We start from the raw sequence: 18,852 nt of genomic DNA on the forward strand, positions 1-18,852 counted from the left end.
GCAAATCAGTTTTCAAGTGTGCCCATACTGTATGCAAACAAGTCAGGCAAAGTGGTTAATATTGGCAAGAAATGCCAACAAAATTTATGAAATATTATTGTGCAACAGAAGCTTAATGTACCTGCCTGTGTTTTCATTGAGTTGTTTCATTATTCTTCATTCAGGAAGGGTTATGTAGTGCTGCTGTGAAAGGAACTTACTGAATCTTATTAAACTGTGCAGCACTTTGTGCAGTTTTCCCATCAAAAATACCACAGTTCTCCACCAAAAGCTATGAACCATTACCTGCCTTTCGAACACAACTTTCTTTTCTTCAGATGCACCTTACTACATACCAGTACTGATGCCACTTATAAACAAATATTTTCTAATTGATACCCACTTACTAAAATACATCACATTACCCTCTAGAAAATATGTGGCTCACTTCCCATCTCCAAATAAAACAAAATTTTATATTTGGTTCATTGATAATGTATTTTGTATTACATCAAATAACACTTTCCAGTTTAGCCACCAACTTTCATCCCTGCCTTAAATTTAATTTTTACTTATTTTTATTTATTATTATTATTTTTTTTTATTTAATTGAATTGGATATGACCATTGAATATACTTTATTTACCATTAAATTCCTTGAATTTGATTCCTACACATGTTGCCTCATAAAGTTCACACGAAATGTTTACTGTAAGCCCATTAAGGTTGGAGATATAAGCACTTCAGCAATTATTACCCTTATAAAACTAAATTCCACATGCCCTTTTCTTTTGCATTACCAAAGAATACACAAGAGAGATTATATTTACTCACCAATATCTTATCCTATCAGTTAATTTATCTTACCCACACCATTCAAAAAGTTTCTGATCCCAGCCTTTCTCACAATAAATCCCTCACCATAAAACTATATATTTGTTTGTATATTTTTGAATTGGTTCTTCTTAATTTTTAGCTTTCAAACATATCTTCAAAAATACTGATGTCCAGATTTGGTTCTCTTCGGTTCAAACTTTCCAGTAACTTCTCCCAAAATCTTGAGCAGCCACAAAATTTTAATAATAACTACATGATTCATTTAATTTTATGTAATTCAATTAACATGGATTTATCCACAAACATGATTTTTTTCTGACTACAGCAATATTATATACTTCACTTCTGATATCTGTTTTTTTTTTTTTTTTTTTACCAGAATAACTAACCTTAATATCTGATTTATTGAGTGAAAGGTATTGATGTGGGAATTAAAATTAGCTTAAATTAATTAAAACGTTAATCATACCTTTTAAAGTAACAGTTTGAAAAACCATACATTTAGAACATTCAAAATACTAAGCATTGCTTATTGAAAGATGATGAAAATAGGGCTGTTTCTGAATCCACTTTGAGATTTGTTATCAGATCAAATACTATCTTGAGAAAGAGGTGAAAGAATAAATCACAGAGTCAATAAACAGGCTGTTACTTTTGAAATGTTGCTTAAACTGTTTTAATTAATTTAATCTAATTTTAATATCATTAAAATTCAGACCAGTTAAATCTATTACTATTAAATCCTCAAGTTAACCTTCTTCCCACTTCCTTGCCTATATCACTTCGCCAGTGAAGAGTATTGAAAAGTTATTTGGTTAAACCTTAGCATTAGCAAAGGTGCGTGATGCAAGGAAGCAAGCTTATATAGCATCAGCCAAAAAAAACCCTTATTTCACCCATCCACTCACTCCAAATGTTTGCCTGCCTTATATCTATTTCAGCTATCAACTTCTACGACAACAGATGCAAGTTTGTTCCAGCAATCAACCACCCGCTGGCTAAAGGCAAACTTCCGCACATCTATCCTACAATCGTCTTTCCTCAATTTGAATTTATGCCCTCTCAGGCGATTATTCTGAGCAAAAGGAAGAATCCCATCTGCATTGAGTATGCTCAAACCATTCAAGGCTTTATACACCTCTATCAGATCACCTTCCAGGTGCCTAGTCTCCAGACAGTGTAATTTGCAAAACTTAAGCCTTTCTTCGTAAGAGCAACCCTTTGTTCCATTCGCTAATCTTGTTGCCCTTCTCTGTACTCGTTCCAATGGCTCTACATCCTTCTTAAAATGAGGCCTCCAGACCTGTTTACAGTACTCAAGGTGTGGCCTAACCATTGCCTTATACTAGGAGATAATCACCTCCTTATCCCTGCTAGAAAAATTCCTGTATATCTTTGACAAGACACCATGAGCTTCTCTTGCAGACCGTCTGCACTGCTCAGAAAATTTCATATCTGCCTGGACAATTACCCCCAGGTCCTTTTCATGATCTACCACTGTCAGTGTGGTACCACAGAGTTGATACGTTACTCTGGGATTACTGCTTCCCATATGTAGTACTTTACATTTGTCAATGTTAAACTTCATTTGCCACCTCTCAGCCCATCTGTTCAACTTTTCTAGATCCTGTTGCAGCAGTTTACTGTCATTAGTGTCCTTGACAACCCTGCCAACCTTCGTATCGTCTGCAAACTTGGACATTAAGCCTGATATACCATCATCAATATCATTTATAAATTTAGAAAACAACAATGGACCAACACTGAACCCTGAGGGACTTCACTAGTAACATTAGTCCACGAAGAGCAGTGTCCATTGATTACCACTCTCTGTCTTCTCACACCCAACCATCCCTTTATCCATAGCAGCAATTTGCCCCCCCAATGCCACACTGCTCCAATTTGTGCATCAGTCTTCCATGTGCAACAGTATAAAATGCTTTTCTAAGATCCAAATATATGATATCAAAGTTATTCTTTGCATCCAGTTCCTTTGTGACTACATCATAGTATCCAATAAAATTAGTCAGACAAGACTTCCCCTTAACAAACCCATGCTGTGTCCAAGCTATACCTGATGTCTTGTCTAGATGATCCTTCAATGCTTCTTTAACCAGTGTCTTCATTAATTTCCCTGGAACAGAAGTTAAACTAACAGGTCTGTAATTACCTGTTTCACTTTGATCTTCCTTTGTGGATTGGGGTCACATTTGCACATCTCCAGTCCATGGGCATCTCCCCTGAGTCCAGAGAAGCTCTCATAATTATGGCTAAGGGTTTGCTTACTTCCTTTGCTGCCTCCTTTAATATAACTGGATAGATTCCATCCACCCCAGGTGCCTTTCTTGTGTTTATCTTCAACAATTTCTCCTCCACTTTACTCTTAGTTATTACAAGATTATCTAACTTACCGCCAGAGTTGAATGCACCTCTGGCATTCCCCTCCTGTTTTCACTGTAAATAACAATTGTGCATCTCTATGACTTTCCTGTGTTTTAATATGAATTTTTATATTGGAATTCTTAATGTATGAGGTTTTGTGGTTTACACTTTTTTTATATATGGTTTTAATCAAGACCTGACAGATGTACAAGTAACTACACAATGGTGCTGTTCCACATTAATATTTTATAAATTTTGTTAGTATTGCTTGCTGACTTTAAAATGGTGGTGGTTATGCACCCTCCCCTACCAATTATAACAAAAATAGTTGCACAGTATCTGACCAACTTTCTTTTGTAATTCTGAAAAAGTTTTTAGTTTTTTTTTAATTCTTTTTGAAGTATCCCAGTACCATTTACTAATACTAATACTTATAAAATTTAATTTTTATTTTTTTTTTAATGAAAAAATGGAAGCGATTGGTAAAATGGTAACATAACAGTGTGTTTTCAAGAATCTGAGCATGAAAATACATAGCATTTGTAACAATTTATGAATAAATGAGTTTAGCAGGAAACATTTAAACATATCACCATTTCGTGCACCACCCTATATGCATGTAATCCCCAGAGACCACACGCAAAAAATTTGTGTATACATATGTACTCAGTAATGGTTAACTCATAGACAGTAGTATGCATGTGACAGTGCTTGAATATGTACATTATTCATATGCACCTTCCTCCAACACATATTAGGGAACCCCATCCCTCTTTGTAGGTGGTGGCTAATTCCATGGGTCTCATGACAGTACAAGGTGACAGTAAGATATAAAAGTCATACAGTGACAGATAGCTGGAACAGAAAGGGAAAAGAAATGGATCGAGACCCTGACAGAAGAGTGTGATAGCAGAGAAGGCTGAGCCTCCTCCTGGAAAAATTCAATGCAACAAAGTACATTGAAGTATTGGCTGGCTGCCATAATGCCTTGAATGCAGAGAAATATGCCTGTGAGCAAGACATATCATCAGCCTACATTTCATAAACAGCAACATTTATCATTTAACAATGATGGCCATTTTTGTATTTCTTTTTAATCAATGCCCTTCGATGTTTAGAATTTCGAGTAACTGGTGTTCTTTAAACTTTGTTCTGAATTAACCTGCCCGTGCATTGTGCTTAAAAAGCATCCTGTAAAGTTCAGCAGTCTCTTGGAATCTTTAGCCATGGCCCTGTTGTCACATAGCTTGTCCAACAGGGCCAGGTAGCAGGAAAGAGTGGGATACACAAATTAAGCTATTGACACCATTTTATTCCTGTGGAAAACAGAAGATAATATAATACGACTATTCATCTCAAGCCAGGTAAACCACCAGAGCATGCCAAAATCTGAAACAGACAGTGAAAGGAAATCACAAAGGTGCCCCTGTAAGGCAGAATGGGTTACCACGATCACCAGCTGCTCAATTTGAAGCTGTCTCCAAGCAGAGAATGGAACCATTGACATTGTAACAATAGCATACATAACATGATGGGATGTTCAATTGTGTTTCACAGTCCGAGCATTGGATGAATGTACCTGGGTGTAGCATATACCTGAACAATGACTTAACTCAGATGATATGAGCCTCTTTTACATGGTTTAGACTCGGTACACTTGTCATTGATAAAATCTCAATGCAGTTACCTGTTATGATATTCTGAAAATTCTGCCTTATCTACATTGTGGTAATTTTTTGGAGAGGGGGGCCATATTTGTATCAGAATAACAACACATTGTGTCAAAAAGCACAGTCAGTACATTTGCGTTTTGAGAAGAATAAAATGGTTTTGTGTTTCTTTGGGAAAAAAATCTGTATATATCACTAACAAAACTTTAATGATTGTCCTGTCTGCCTGCCTGCACTGCTAAGAGAGCTTCAGATAAGGTATCAGGTTGAAATTTTATATGTAACTACTTTCATCCTCCACCACCTTCTGTTAATTGCTACCTAGGTGATGTTGGCCTAAAATTGCTGTATCTCAGATGAGGATCTTGCATTTATAAGCATTGAATCATGGTGACTGGTGTTCTAACCAACTGTTCTTTTTTGGACATATCTAGGTCTCTTTGGAGCAACGTACAAGGATGCTGTCCGGAGTAATGTAAAGAGTTTGCTCACATCAAGCCATGTGATGCAATAACCTCACTAGTTGTTCCAGTTGATGCTCAGACCTTGTTGAAGTTGGTCATATAGCTTTTTCCTAATTCATTAGGTGTTTTTTTCCGAAGGTAACTGCATTTGAGATAGGTGATTGAAATTGTGATCACCAAGCAACACGTGAGGATAAATTTAACAAAAATGAAATTTTGTGTGGTCATAATGTTAGAAATTTTTTAATCATTGCAAGAAATATATGGCTCCCTTGGTGTACCTATGGTTGGCACATTTAAAATTCTTGGAACAGAGCTATCTGGTCAGTCACTGATTAGTTAACTCATAAAATCAGGACATTTTTTGTGATAATTTTGAGGTGCTTTTGCTTAACAAGCATTGCAGTAAATGAATAATGTTAGGCACCTTAGGCATGAAGGTTTGTTTATATGTATATTTAGCAAAATATTTAAAAAGCTACAATTTAATATACATTGAGCATTTCATTGCTGCTGGTAACAATTTAAATGGAACTTTGTAAGTATAACAATTTAAGAATTTTGTGCAGCCACAAAATCGGAAAGTTTCTAAACAATTCCAGGGGCTCACATCTGGTGAGTATGGTCTTGGCACAGCCAGGGTCCTGAGCTGGATATCATCATTCTTCTCTTTCTCGGTGATTCCCTTCTACTTCTGACTCTCTCTCTCTCTCTCTCTCTCTCTCTCTCTCGGTAATTCAAAAAAATTCTTTTGGCTGGTGCAGCAAGAGCCTCAGGCTTCCTTGCACCATATGGCTAATAATAATAGTAATAATATGCTGGAGATAGGTATAATTATTGAATATTTTCTTGTTAATTTTAATATTAATTAATACTATAAGGGAAATAGTGTAGTATTATTATTGTACTTGCATGTCATATAGTGCTGTTGTGGTAGTAGTATAATGTTGCAGTATAGTGTTGTAAGTCATATTTAGTATTTTAATTGAAATTATGCTTTTGGCTCAGGGGGAGGAATTGCTGAAGGCAATTGAAGTCAGGCAGGAGGTGTCCTAATATATTCTAGGTGCAGAGAGAGAGAGAGAGAGAGAGAGAGAGAGAGAGAGAGAGAGATTCAGTGTTTTGATGGATGAATTTGAGTGATTGAAGAAAAGAGTCATTTCCCAAAAGCAAATTAAATGGACCCATCAAGTATTCAGCTGCACATTTTCACACTAGAGCCAACTGTCATTCATATGGCTATGTGGTAGGATTACCATAACCATTGGTCTCACAGGAGATAGTTATATAAATAGACAACAGTCTTGGTATTTATTTGGAAATTCAGGGAAAGGGAGATATTACTGAACTAGACAAGCTCTTGGAGGGGATAGGCAGGTGAAGTTGTTAGGCTTTTTTTTTTTTTTTTTTGTTGATGGTTATAAGCTTGCTTTCTGGTATCATTTGCCATGACTAATACTATTTTATGCAATAAGTATAGGTGGAATAGATAGGACCAATAAAGGATAGGACAGTTATCATTTTTAAGGGCATAGAAAATTATTTTGTTGTTGTTGTTGTTGTTGTGTGTGTGTGTGTGTGTGTGTGTGTGTGTGTGTGTGTGTTTTACTTAACAGGTTTGAGGTGATGTTGAATAATGGCCATGAGTTAGCACTGAATTTGAAAGTTTCTGGAATTTTGCCATGGCATCATAGAAGGGAATTTGTAATGAGAACCTTGTCAGTCAGTTTGGTACCCAGAGAATTTTTATTCCATATGCTAGGCATATGGGGGGAAATTTTTTTCAACCCTGTGTTAGCAAAAGAGGACTGCTTTCATAGAGATGAGATACACTTGAATGGAAAGGATGTTAGAATTTTTGCTGATGCTATCAGTGCAATATTAGGGGATTTTGCTAGATGCAGAGAGTAATGAATTGATTGATTAACTAAAAATTGACAACTATTAGATGAAAATGATTCTTGGATTGCTTCTTTTGGGACATGCAGTGGCTTTAGGGGGGGGGGGGGTAAATGGAAAGATCTGTCAGAACTTCATATATATGGGACTAGTAATTGTATGGACTGTGTGTTAGGGTTTCTAAAAACATAATCAGGTACATATTTACTTCATTATACTAGTTCTAGAAATATAGTAAATAAATTTGATGAATTTCAAGTATTGGCATTCTTGGGATACAGAGTAGAATACCCAAGTATGATGTGTACAGGAAGGATAGACATGACTAGAGCAGGAAGTAGTTATACTTTCAGTTAAGAAACATGGATTATAAAACAGTACAAGTATATATGGGTTTCCAGTGTAATATTGGGTCAGTTGTGATATAAGTACCAGGAAAATCAGAGTAGGGATATATGTTATAGGCCAAATGACTGTGATGAGTATAATGAAAACTATACATAGATAATTAAGATGGTCCAGAAAATTAGAATGGCTTATTATTATGGATTTTAAGTTTCCAAATATTCATTGAACTTGTGGGTTGTATGGTTAATTACTTTCAAGGTTAAAGGAAAGGAATTTCATTTTTGCAAAGGTGATTATAATGGACTCAGAAATTAAAAAAAAAATTTTAGTGGAACTAGCTGTGTTGTTAAAGAATGCAAATGTCAAATGTGAAGTTCAGTGGGATAATGTTAAAGGCTGCTAAGCCTTTAACATTATCCCACTGAACTTCGCTGAACTTTAATTGGTATAGTTTTTTTTATACCAATTAAATAATATTAAAATGACATAATTCAGAAGTAAACTTATTCTGCATGTGTGAAAAAAATTTTCTGTGCTTTGGCTACCCTTGCAGACAACTTATTTCAGCATTGCTTAGCACACTGCTTGAAGGTAAAATTTATAAGATCTAATCTATCATTACTACTTAAAATATTATAGTGCTGAGTTTGAATCACTCCCTTGGTTCTTAACTCACTTACCAGTAATGATATCCCTCCCCATTCATTATATTAATCCCTCCCTAATGCTTTATATACTTTTATAAAATTCTCCCAAGGCGTCCAGCTCTGCAGACCACATCTTCTGTGCCATTCTTCATAGGGATAATGCTTAGCAATCTTTAGTGTAGCCACCCCTCTGTATCTCTCCTAGAAGATCTATATATTTTTTTTAGATGTGGCCTCCAGACCTGGACAGTATTTCAAGTGTGGTTGAATCATCATCTTAGAGAGAGAGAGAGAGAGAGAGAGAAAATGACCTCCATTTCTTTACGATAAATCATGGATAGAATATGATGATAAATCATATTCTATCCATGATATTTACGATAAATCATGGATAGAATATATCCTTCGTGCTGCATGTTGAGCTTCATGCTTTCTGTATATCATAATCCTCAAATCAAATATATATTATTCAAGGTTTAAACCAAAATGGATATCAGGTAAACTGATGAGTTCGTTGGCAGAGAAAAAATTTTCATGGAATGCAGTCTCCAAATGGACCTCTTCGTTTTTATTGTTAACCCTAGCACAGAACCTTGAATGGGACCCTTTATGGGTTATGTGCTGGGGTCCTTGCTTCTAATTTGCATTAATGATAATTGACAAGGTATTATGTTCCATGTCAAAAGTTTTTTATGATGTCAAGAATTTTTAATAACGGAAAATTATACAACTGATGTAAGAAATGGAAGTTAAGCATTTAATGCTAATAAATGCATGGTGCTGTTTATGGGTTACAGTAATCCCAAGTTAAATTATCAATTGGAGGGGTGGGAGGAGCATGCCCAACACTGTCAGTGTTGAAAAGGACATGATGTTGTAGGGAAGTTTTCTCGATGTTGCAGTAAGGCTGCTATGAAGTGTATGTGGTACAATCAGTGTTATAAAGGTACTTTATCAGTAGAGTTAAAGTGGCAGTTATCCTGCTGCACAAATCATTGCTCACACCACACCTTGACTACTGTATATAGTTCTACAAGTCTGCTCTATTTAGGAAAGTTAATGATTTGCTTGAGAGGATCAATAAGACTAGTGTGAATGCAAAAAAAAGATGTTCTTAGAGGAAGAAACTGCAGCCCTGCATGCTACAGAGTTCGGAAACCAGTCATCTGCATGGGAGTGTGATTATATTTACATATTTTAGACCCACTGATGAGAGGCCAACTAGCTTTGAAATGATGCCATTTGAGTGGTGGTACTCAACTGAGAATAAGTAACCGTAGACCTCTCAAAGGAGGAAATGTTACTTATTTCAAGTATAAGAGGAATGCAACTCTTAAAGGACTTCACAATATATGATATTATAATAATAGATGCATAACGTATGAACTTCAGTTTGTCTTGAAATTCAACTATGTAGTAATAATGCAGTTGCACTAAACAGTGGCGTAATTTGAATTTTACATAGTTTGAGGCTTCCTGCCCTAAAATTTTATTAGTATTTAAGACTTTAAGGTCTTAAATACTAATAAAAGGACTGCATATGCTTAGATTGAGGCATATTTTCCCTTTCTGTGATGCAAACAAACAGATTTAAATTAAGGAAAGATAGTTATAGGAAATAATAATAATCATAACAATATTTACTTTATATTTATGTTTACATACATAATATTTAAATATTACATAGTTTCAAAATAAAGAAAAGTAATTGCAAGAAAATTTGCCTTTAGTCAAAGAATAATCATCTACTGAAACAAAATGCCATCTAGCTTTGTAGAATCAGAGAACTCATGTAGATTTAAAGGATATTAGATAAACCAGCCAGATCACCTTTCCTCTGTTCCTATTGATAGCTGGAGGAAAGAGACTTGATTGGGAAAAGGCTGCCCCTTTCCGCTCAATCCTGTTTTTTTTTTTTTTATGTTGATTTCAAATACTGTAAAACGCTTTACATTTGATTTTCAGTTATGGAGGCTATTCTTCACTGGGAACAGAATGAACCTTATAATTGAAAATCAAATTCAGTAAAGTGTGCAGATTTTATTTGACTTTGACTATCCCCCTGCATTCCTGTAGTATTTGAATAACTCCCAGGTTAAATAAATTCAGTAGCAATGATCAGACACCTCAGTGTGTGTCCTAAACAAATACATCTTTTAGGCCCCTATTCTGTAAAATAGAGTACTGTGTCTGTGGAGAAGGGATTATTTTTAATTGCTTCTGTTTATGTGTAAATCAATGATACAAACTTGGTTTGTTTGTTTTTGCGAGGTGGAAAAAATCAGTGCTTTTAGACATCCTGCTCTGGGCAATGTCTTTATCATCCCTATTATTCTCACTATCCAATTCTGCTAACATGATATCATTACCTGAGATAACCTCCTCCCATTCTAACATCTTGTCACCTACACCTCTAGAAATAGAAGCTTTGAAAGATTTTTTTTGTAATTCATTCCAAGTCCTTGGAAGTTAAATTTCGCTATATTACTAAGCTGTTTATCTCTCTAAAAAGTCATATTTATAATGGAAATAGCACTACCCTTTCATCGTTATGATGAAATCATAATTAATCGTTATTGTGAATCATAATTGATTCTTATAATGGAACAGTGATAATGAGAAAAGGTTAAAATATATCTAGAATGAATAAAGTGGTGTGTTTTTTTATAAGAGGCATGTTTATGTAAAATAATGTTTAATTTTTTATTTTTTTTTTAATGAAAACCATAAACATTAAAGGTATTTGAACCTATAGTACTTATTACTGTGTATGGGTTGAAGGTTTAGGAGACAGAATATACTTATTGACATTAGACTGGAATTTCTGTAGTTCGTAATTTTAAGGAAATACATGTGAAAGAAGGTTGTTCCAAAAACAGTAGTAGAAAGTATAAAAAAGGAAAAATCAGTTCTCTGAGTTTGGAGTTGGACAGTGAATGGATGCTGACCGCTTGCAGCATATACTCAGACTGCTTTGGAAGAGAGTGGGGCAGTTACAGATGCCAGTTCAGAAGAATATTGCCCATGAAAATATCTATAGAAAAGGCATGCAGCAGAAAGTGAAAAGTCTATAACAGAGAGTGGAGAGACTTTGTAAGAGATGCATCATTTATTAACCTTAACCTGACTGTCCTCTTTTGAAAGGAGTCTAAAAAAAAATGTGGGAAGAGCATTACATGGTAGGGTGGATTTGAGATTTGTATGGAGGAAGACATTTAGAAGAAAAGTAATGCTGAGAGTGAAAAAGAAAACCCAGTTTTTTAGATCCATAGCAAACAATATATATGATGCACTATGTGGAGGCAGATTGGAAGTCAGAGTGATCTCCAATAGAGATATGTGACCTTGTATAGAAATGAGTGTATGAGTGAAGATGAGAATAGGAGCAGTAGACTCCATTTTGCAAGAAACAAGATGAGACTGAGGTTTAGGAGGATTGATATTAACTAAATTTTCTTCACACTATGGGAAAATTACTGGAGATAGGCATTTAAGGAGTTGGTAGTGAATATTCAAGAAGTACCGTAGCCGAGTGAGCAGGAGCGGGAGTGCGGCAGCACACGCTCTTTGAGTAGACCGGGATTCAAGTCCCTGACTGCTGAATACGGTCGATCTGCCAACCCGCACTGGACCAACGTGGCAGATTATGGTCCATTTCCCTCAGCATTAATTGTTGAGGAGGCTTTCATCCTGCAGTGGGTTGATAATGGTTGCACTTTACTTTTTACTTTTTTTATTCAAGAAGTTGACGTTGTTTGTGTATGGCAGTGTTTCTCAAACTGGAAGGTGAAATGTAGTGTGTTACCATCAGCATTAGCAGAGGAACTAGAAGACAGATTTACCATCACCTGCAGTGAGTGGTCAGAGAGAAAAATCAATACACAATTGCAAACAACAGTCAGCAATCCATAAGATGGGAACTTGTTTAGAAGATTTTTATGTAAAACATAATCAAAAACCTAGAAATGTCAAGGACCACTGCTTAAGTTTTACTAAGCATTTTCATTGAATTTGTCCAAAGATAGGTAACATAAGCCAATGTATCACCAGTGGATCAACAAGATAGTTTTAAGAGTTGGCAGTTGATGCTTTGGAAAGAATAGAAGTAAGTGGAATAGGATGATAATTTGATGGGAGGGATTTATCACCCTTTTTAGGACCTGGCTGGAATATGAGGAAATTTCCAAGCAGAAGGAATAACACCAGTGGAATAAAATAGTGTAAAAAAGGTGATGCAAAACAGAAGCAAGCCCAGGAGCACATCAGCACAATTAAAGCATCAAGCATACGTATTTCATAATGAATAAATATTGTGGAATGCCATGTAAAGTATTATTGTGATGAACCTATAAATAATTTAAGAATGAGTAAACTCTACTTTTTTTTTACTATTGATTAAATTGCATTATCTGCCTGCAGTTGATGAAAGATAGTCTTGATGATGGTAGATGTATTAGTCTTCATGAATATGTTAATATTATTCCATGGTTAATGTGTATAGTTAAGAGTAGTTTATTTATACAAAAAAAAAAAAAAATCTTGGTTCCAGTACTAGTGTTTATTTTGTTGTTTATTCTTTTGTGTTTCTCAAATATATAGGCCATACGAAGATGATAGATGGACAGCAGACATTTCCAAAAACTCGACCACATGACAGAGGTAGAGTAGTAGATGTTTCACATCGACTAGGAACACCAAATATTCCACATCCAGAATGGTTACTCCCCACCCCAGCAGATAAATTACCAAAACCAGAAAGAATTGCATTTCCTCCTCCACCTAGAGCTGAAGGTAAAATTTTATTTTTAAACTATTGGTTAAGTATACCTGTTCTAAAAAATCATCCTGCTTACGTGTTTTTCAGTAGGAAACATTGGTTACATAATATTTTGAACTGTTTTCCTTTGATTACTTACTAGTTCGCTCCTGTTAGGCATCATCATCAGCCATTTTCAATCCACTGCAGGATGAAGGCCACTCCAGCAACTTTCCAGTTCCTTCTGTTTTGAGCACTGGCCATGTTGTGTGTTTCTCAAATATATAGGCCATACGAAGATGATAGATGGACAGCAGACATTTCCAAAAACTCGACCACATGACAGAGGTAGAGTAGTAGATGTCCTTTTACTACCCACAAACTTATGAATTTCATCTACCCATCTCTACCATTGTCTTCCAGGTTTTCTTCTAGCTCTTCTTGGGTACCATTCTGTTATTTTCTTAGTCCATCTGTCATCATGTCTTCGAGCTATGTATCCTGCCCAAGACCATTTTAGTTCTTTAGTTTTGATAAGAATGTCCTTTACTTGAGTTTGCTGCCTAATCCATGTGTTGTCTTTCTTATCTAACAGTCTGATTCCCAATATAATTCTTTCCATTCTTTGCTGTGTAGTTCTCAGCTTCTCCATTCTTTTGGTGAGTGCCCAAGTTTCACTTCCATAAGTCATGGTAGGGAGTATACATTGGTTCATTATTTTACGTTTCAGACAAACTGGGATATTGCTCTTCAATATGTGACTATATTTCCTGAATGCTATCCATCCAAAATTTATTCTTCTCTTGACTTCCAGCCATTTATCATTATTACAGCTAATTACTTGTCCCCGATAAGTATATGACTCCACCTTTTCAATTACTGCTTCTTCAATCATTATGTCCCTTTCTGTGGCATCTTCTTCTTCTTCTTCTTCGGTCCTTAGCTGGCAGCTGGGGGAGGCGGTTGGCCACGCAACCAGTATGCTGCTGTAGGTGCCGCAGGGTTTCGGACTTGCTCTGTGATGTTCTTCCATACCTTACGATCCATGGCGTCAGTCCTAGCCTCGTTAAGGTCGAGACGTCGGCTCTTCAAGTCATTTTCCACTTGCTTGGCCCACGTTTTCCTAGGCGCGGTCCGTTGGATGCTCCATTGGGTGGGTCGTTGTCTCCAAAGGAGTGTGGATGGTATTCTATTCGTGCCCATTCTACATACGTGGCCAAACCATCTAAGCCTTCGCTTCTGGATTTGGTCGGCAATGGTTGGTTGCTGTTGGCATCTGGCACGGATGGTATCATTAGTGATGCGGTCGCGAAGAGAGATGCCCAAGATCTGCCGCAGGCATCGCATTTGGAATACCTCAAGTTTGTTCAAATCTAACTTGAGACAAATCCATGTTTCCGATCCGTAAAGAAGAATGGGCAGGATCAAAGTCCGGAAGAGTCGGATTTTAGTCTTTGTGGAAATGTTGGTCCTCTTCCACAGACACCATTTGAGCGAGGCGAACGCAGTGGCCGCCTGTCCAATTCTGCTGTGGATTTCCATGGTGGATGCAACTTTCTTCTCCTGGACCAGCGACCCAAGGTATTTAAATTCCTGCACTTGCTCGATCTGGACGCCTTCGAGATAGATGGTGGCTTGTGACCCATCTGTTGTCAGGGCCTTTGTCTTATCAGCATTGATCTTCAAACCATATGGCCGGGCAATGCGGGCAATGTCGTAGAGGATGTCCGTGGCTTCAGCGTCGTTACCGGCAAGGATAGCACTATCATCAGCAAACATCAGGTCAGTCACATAGTGATCCTTGTCATATTGTATGCCCTGTCTGTTTCTGAATGCTTGCCTCATAATGGCGTCGACCACGATGTTGAAAAGCAACGGGGAGGCTACATCCCCTTGGCGGACTCCAGTTTGGATGGTAAATTCCTCAGATAAATCGTTCTGGATGCGCACCTGGCTGGTTAAACCGTTGTATGCAGTTTGGAGGAGTGTGATGACTTTTCGAGGTACATGTTCAACCTCTAGTAGTTTCCATAAGGCAGGCCGGTGGACACAGTCGAAAGCAGACTTAAAGTCAATGAAAACAATGACTGTTCGCTGTCCACACCGGATCCTCTCCTCCATCAGCTGACGAATGGCAAAGATTTGATCACAGCATCCTCGCCCGGGTCTAAATCCTGCCTGTTCTTCTCGACTGGTTTGCTCGCGATGTTTTTGCAGTCTTGACTGGATGATCTTCATAAAGACCTTTCCGATGATGGAAAGGAGACTGATGCCACGGTAGTTCTTGCAGTCCCGGTTATCACCTTTCTTGTGGATCGGTACGATAATGGCTTTCCTCCATGTTAGCGGAATTTGTTCAGTGCACCAGATGGTTTTGAGGAGTGAGTGTAGTCGGCGAAGCAGTACATCTCCCCCGGCTTTGATCGCTTCTGTGGTGACTTGGTCCACTCCTGGTGCCCTGCCATTCTTCAGGGATTGTATGGCTGCTTTCACTTCTTCTACTGTAGGCTCAACATCGACCATGGAGACCTCAGGGGGGTCGATCGAGAGTGCTTTTGCTGGCAGTCCCTGAGGTGGGTCGTGATTATACAAAGCTTTGAAGAATTCACTCCACCGTTGCAGGCGTTCGGATGGTGATCGCATGAAGGTCCCATCAGCATTCTTGATGTTGTCACTAGTCAATTTGGTCTTTCCACTCAGACATCTGAGGGTGTGGTATAGAGTGCGGTACTCGTTCTTGGATGCCGCCACTTCAAGATCGTCTGCCACTTGGTTCCAGTATGCTTCTCTTTCTGCTGTCATTCTTTGTCGGACTTCTTGGTTTAGCTGCCGGTACCGTTCAAAGTCGACCAACTTTGCCTGTTTCCGTTTGTCCACGAGGTCGAGGCACTCGTCTGATATCCATGGTTGCGTTCGACGTCGGGCAGGTGGACATAGGGGCTTGGCACATTCCAGGATGGCATCAGAGATCTGCTTTTCTTCTTCATTTATATCCTCGGACACGGCCAGCATCTCGAAGCGGTTGGATAGGGCGATCTGATATGCCTGTTTATTGGCAGCATTCATTAGCTGCCTCCAGTCCAGCTTGGCTGACCGAGGTGATCTTTTTGCATGCCGTAATTTGAGGCATGCAAAAAGAGTATTCTGTGGCATACTTGTTCATCATTACTTTTGTTTTAGCCATATTCATCTTTAGTCCAAAATGCCTACTAACAGTGCATAACTGATCAAGATTTTCCTCTAATTCTTTGTGATTGTGGCTTATGACCACAATGTCATCTGCAAATCATAAATGATTTAGGTACTCTCCATTCACATTGACTCCTTTCTGTGTTGTCTTTCTTATCTAACAGTCTGATTCCTAATATAATTCTTTCCATTCTTCGCTGTGTAGTTCTCAGCTTCTCCATTCTTTTGGTGAGTGCCCAAGTTTCACTTCCATAAGTCATGGTGGGGAGTATCATCATCATCAGCCATTTTCAATCCACTGCAGGACGAAGGCCTCTCCAGCAACTTTCCAGTTCCTTCTGTTTTGAGCACTGGCCATCCATTTACTACCCACAAACTCATGAATTTCATCTATCCATCTCTGCCTTTGTCTTCCAGGTTTTCTTCTAGCTCCTCTTCGATACCATTCTGTTATTTTCTTAGTCAATCTGTCATCATGTCTTCGAGCTATGTGTCCTGCCCAAGACCATTTTAGTTCTTTAGTTTTGATAAGAATGTCCTTTACTTGAGTTTGTTGCCTAATCCATGTGTTTCTCTTCTTATCTAACACTCTGATTCCCAATATGATTCGTACCATTCTTTGCTGTGTAGTTCTCAGCTTCTCTTCCATTCTTTTGGTGAGTGCCCAAGTTTCACTTCAATAAGTCATGGTGGGGAGTATACATTGGTTCGTTATTTTACGTTTCAGACAAACTGGGATATTGCTCTTCAGTATGTGACTATATTTCCTGAATGCTATACATCCAAACTTTATTCTTCTCTTGACTTCCAGCCATTTATCATTATTACAGCTAATAACTTGTCCCAGATAAGTATATGACTCCACCTTTTCAATTACTGCTCCTTCAATCATTATTTCCCTTTCTGTGGCATACTTGTTCATCATTACTTTTGTTTTAGCCATATTCATCTTTAGTCCAAAATCCTTACTAGCTGTGCATAACTGATTAAGATTTTCCTCTAATTCTATGGGATCATGGCTTATGAGCACAATGTCATCTGCAAATCGTAAATGGTTTAGGTACTCTCCGTTCACATTGACTCCTTTATGCGACCAGTCTAATCTTCTGAAAGCTTCCTCAAGGGCAGCAGTAAACAGCTTCGGAGATATTGTGTCTCCTTGTCGAACTCCTTTCTCAATTTTAAATTTCCTACTGTCTTTGTCTAGTCTAATAAAGGAGGTAGCACTCTCGTATATTTTCTTCAAAATCATAATATATGGGGTATCAGTGCCTTGTCTTTCCAGTGCCCGAAACATTGCCTTATGGTGTATGGAGTCAAATGCCTTTTTATAATCCACAAATGCCAGGCATAATAGTGTTTTATATTCATTTGCTTTCTCCATTAGCTGTGATATTACGTGAAGGTGATCCATAGTTGAGAATCCTGTCCTAAAACCAGCTTGCTCTTTCGGTTGATTCTCATCAAGTATTCTTTGTAATCTGTTAGTAATGACCCTTGTGAACAACTTGTAGATATGGGATAACAAGCTAATTGGTCTATAATTTTCAAATTTTGATATATCTTCTTTCTTATGCAGCAAAACTATGATTGCGTTATTGCACTCCTTAGGCGTCACACCTTTTCTGATGCATTTTGTGAAGAGTTTTGCCAGTTTTTGTGTCATGTCTCTTCCTTGCAATTTTAACGACTCCACAGTAACTTCATATTCCCCTGGGGCTTTCTGTTCTTCATTTTCTTCAATGCATGTTCTACCTCATCAGGAAGAATGTCAAGTATGTCGTATGTGTTGCTACTTTGCAATCCATCTTCCCCACTGCTGGCATCATTCCCCTGCTCCTTGTATAATTCTCTATAGTAGTCTTCTGCTATTTGAATTATGCCTTCTCTGCTATTTATAAGTACACCATTGCTATTCTTCAGTTTCAGTATCATTTGTCTTTCTGTATTACTGTTCATGGCAACTGATTTAAGTCCTTTGTTTTCCTTTAATGCTTGTTCTACATTTCTTGTGTTAAATGTTCTTATGTCCTCCCTGAGTCTCTTTCTAATGGCTTTGCATAACTCAGTATACTCAGTTTTCTCCCTGTCGGTGTTTTTCTTGCTTTTCATTTGTCGTCTTCAGTTCATCATGACAAGTGTTTCTTGACTAATTTTTTCTTCTTTGGATTTCTTTTTCCCTATAGGTTTCTTGGGCTTTATCCCTTTCAAAAAGTTGTAATATTCCTCGTCGATATCTTGGTCCTCAGCAGTCTGCAGAAGCTCAAACTTGTTCTTAATTTCCAGTACATACCGCTTTTTCTCCTCTTCTATTATCTCAATGATCTTTGTATTATTTACTCGAGTCGGTTTTTTCCTTTCCTTTCCTACATCTATATCAAGTGTACATCTTACCATTCTGTGATCACTTCCAACATTTACCTTATTCAGGACGGTAACGTCATTCACAATATATCTTCTGTTAGTGTGGATGAAATCGATTTCATTAGTTGTTAATCCATTTGGACTCTTCTATGTCCACTTTCTGTTCACCCTTTTCTTGAAAAAAAGTGTTCATTACTGACAGTCCTTGAGATTCTGCAAATTCTACAGGTTTTTCACCTCTTTCTTTTTTTTTTTTTTTTTATATAAACCCTAAACACGAGAGGTATTAGAACCTATAGTACTTTGTACCGTGCTTG

The 18,852-nt window shown here is 37.4% G+C and overlaps 1 protein-coding gene across 1 annotated transcript in view; it reads left to right on the top strand.

The window, feature by feature from the left end:
* Positions 1–18,852, top strand: part of LOC150077092 (metastasis-associated protein MTA3-like) — a 512,540-nt gene that overhangs the window by 396,086 nt on the left and 97,602 nt on the right. Inside the window, exon 14 of the mRNA XM_090386731.1 lies at positions 12,826–13,017. Within this exon, the coding sequence (XP_090242857.1) occupies positions 12,826–13,017 (192 nt within the window). The remainder of the gene's footprint in view (positions 1–12,825; positions 13,018–18,852) is intronic.

Source organism: Mastigoproctus giganteus, chromosome 12 (assembly GCF_048544385.1).
Source record: "Mastigoproctus giganteus isolate SK-2022 chromosome 12, ASM4854438v1, whole genome shotgun sequence".
Lineage (NCBI taxonomy): Eukaryota > Metazoa > Arthropoda > Arachnida > Uropygi > Thelyphonidae > Mastigoproctus > Mastigoproctus giganteus.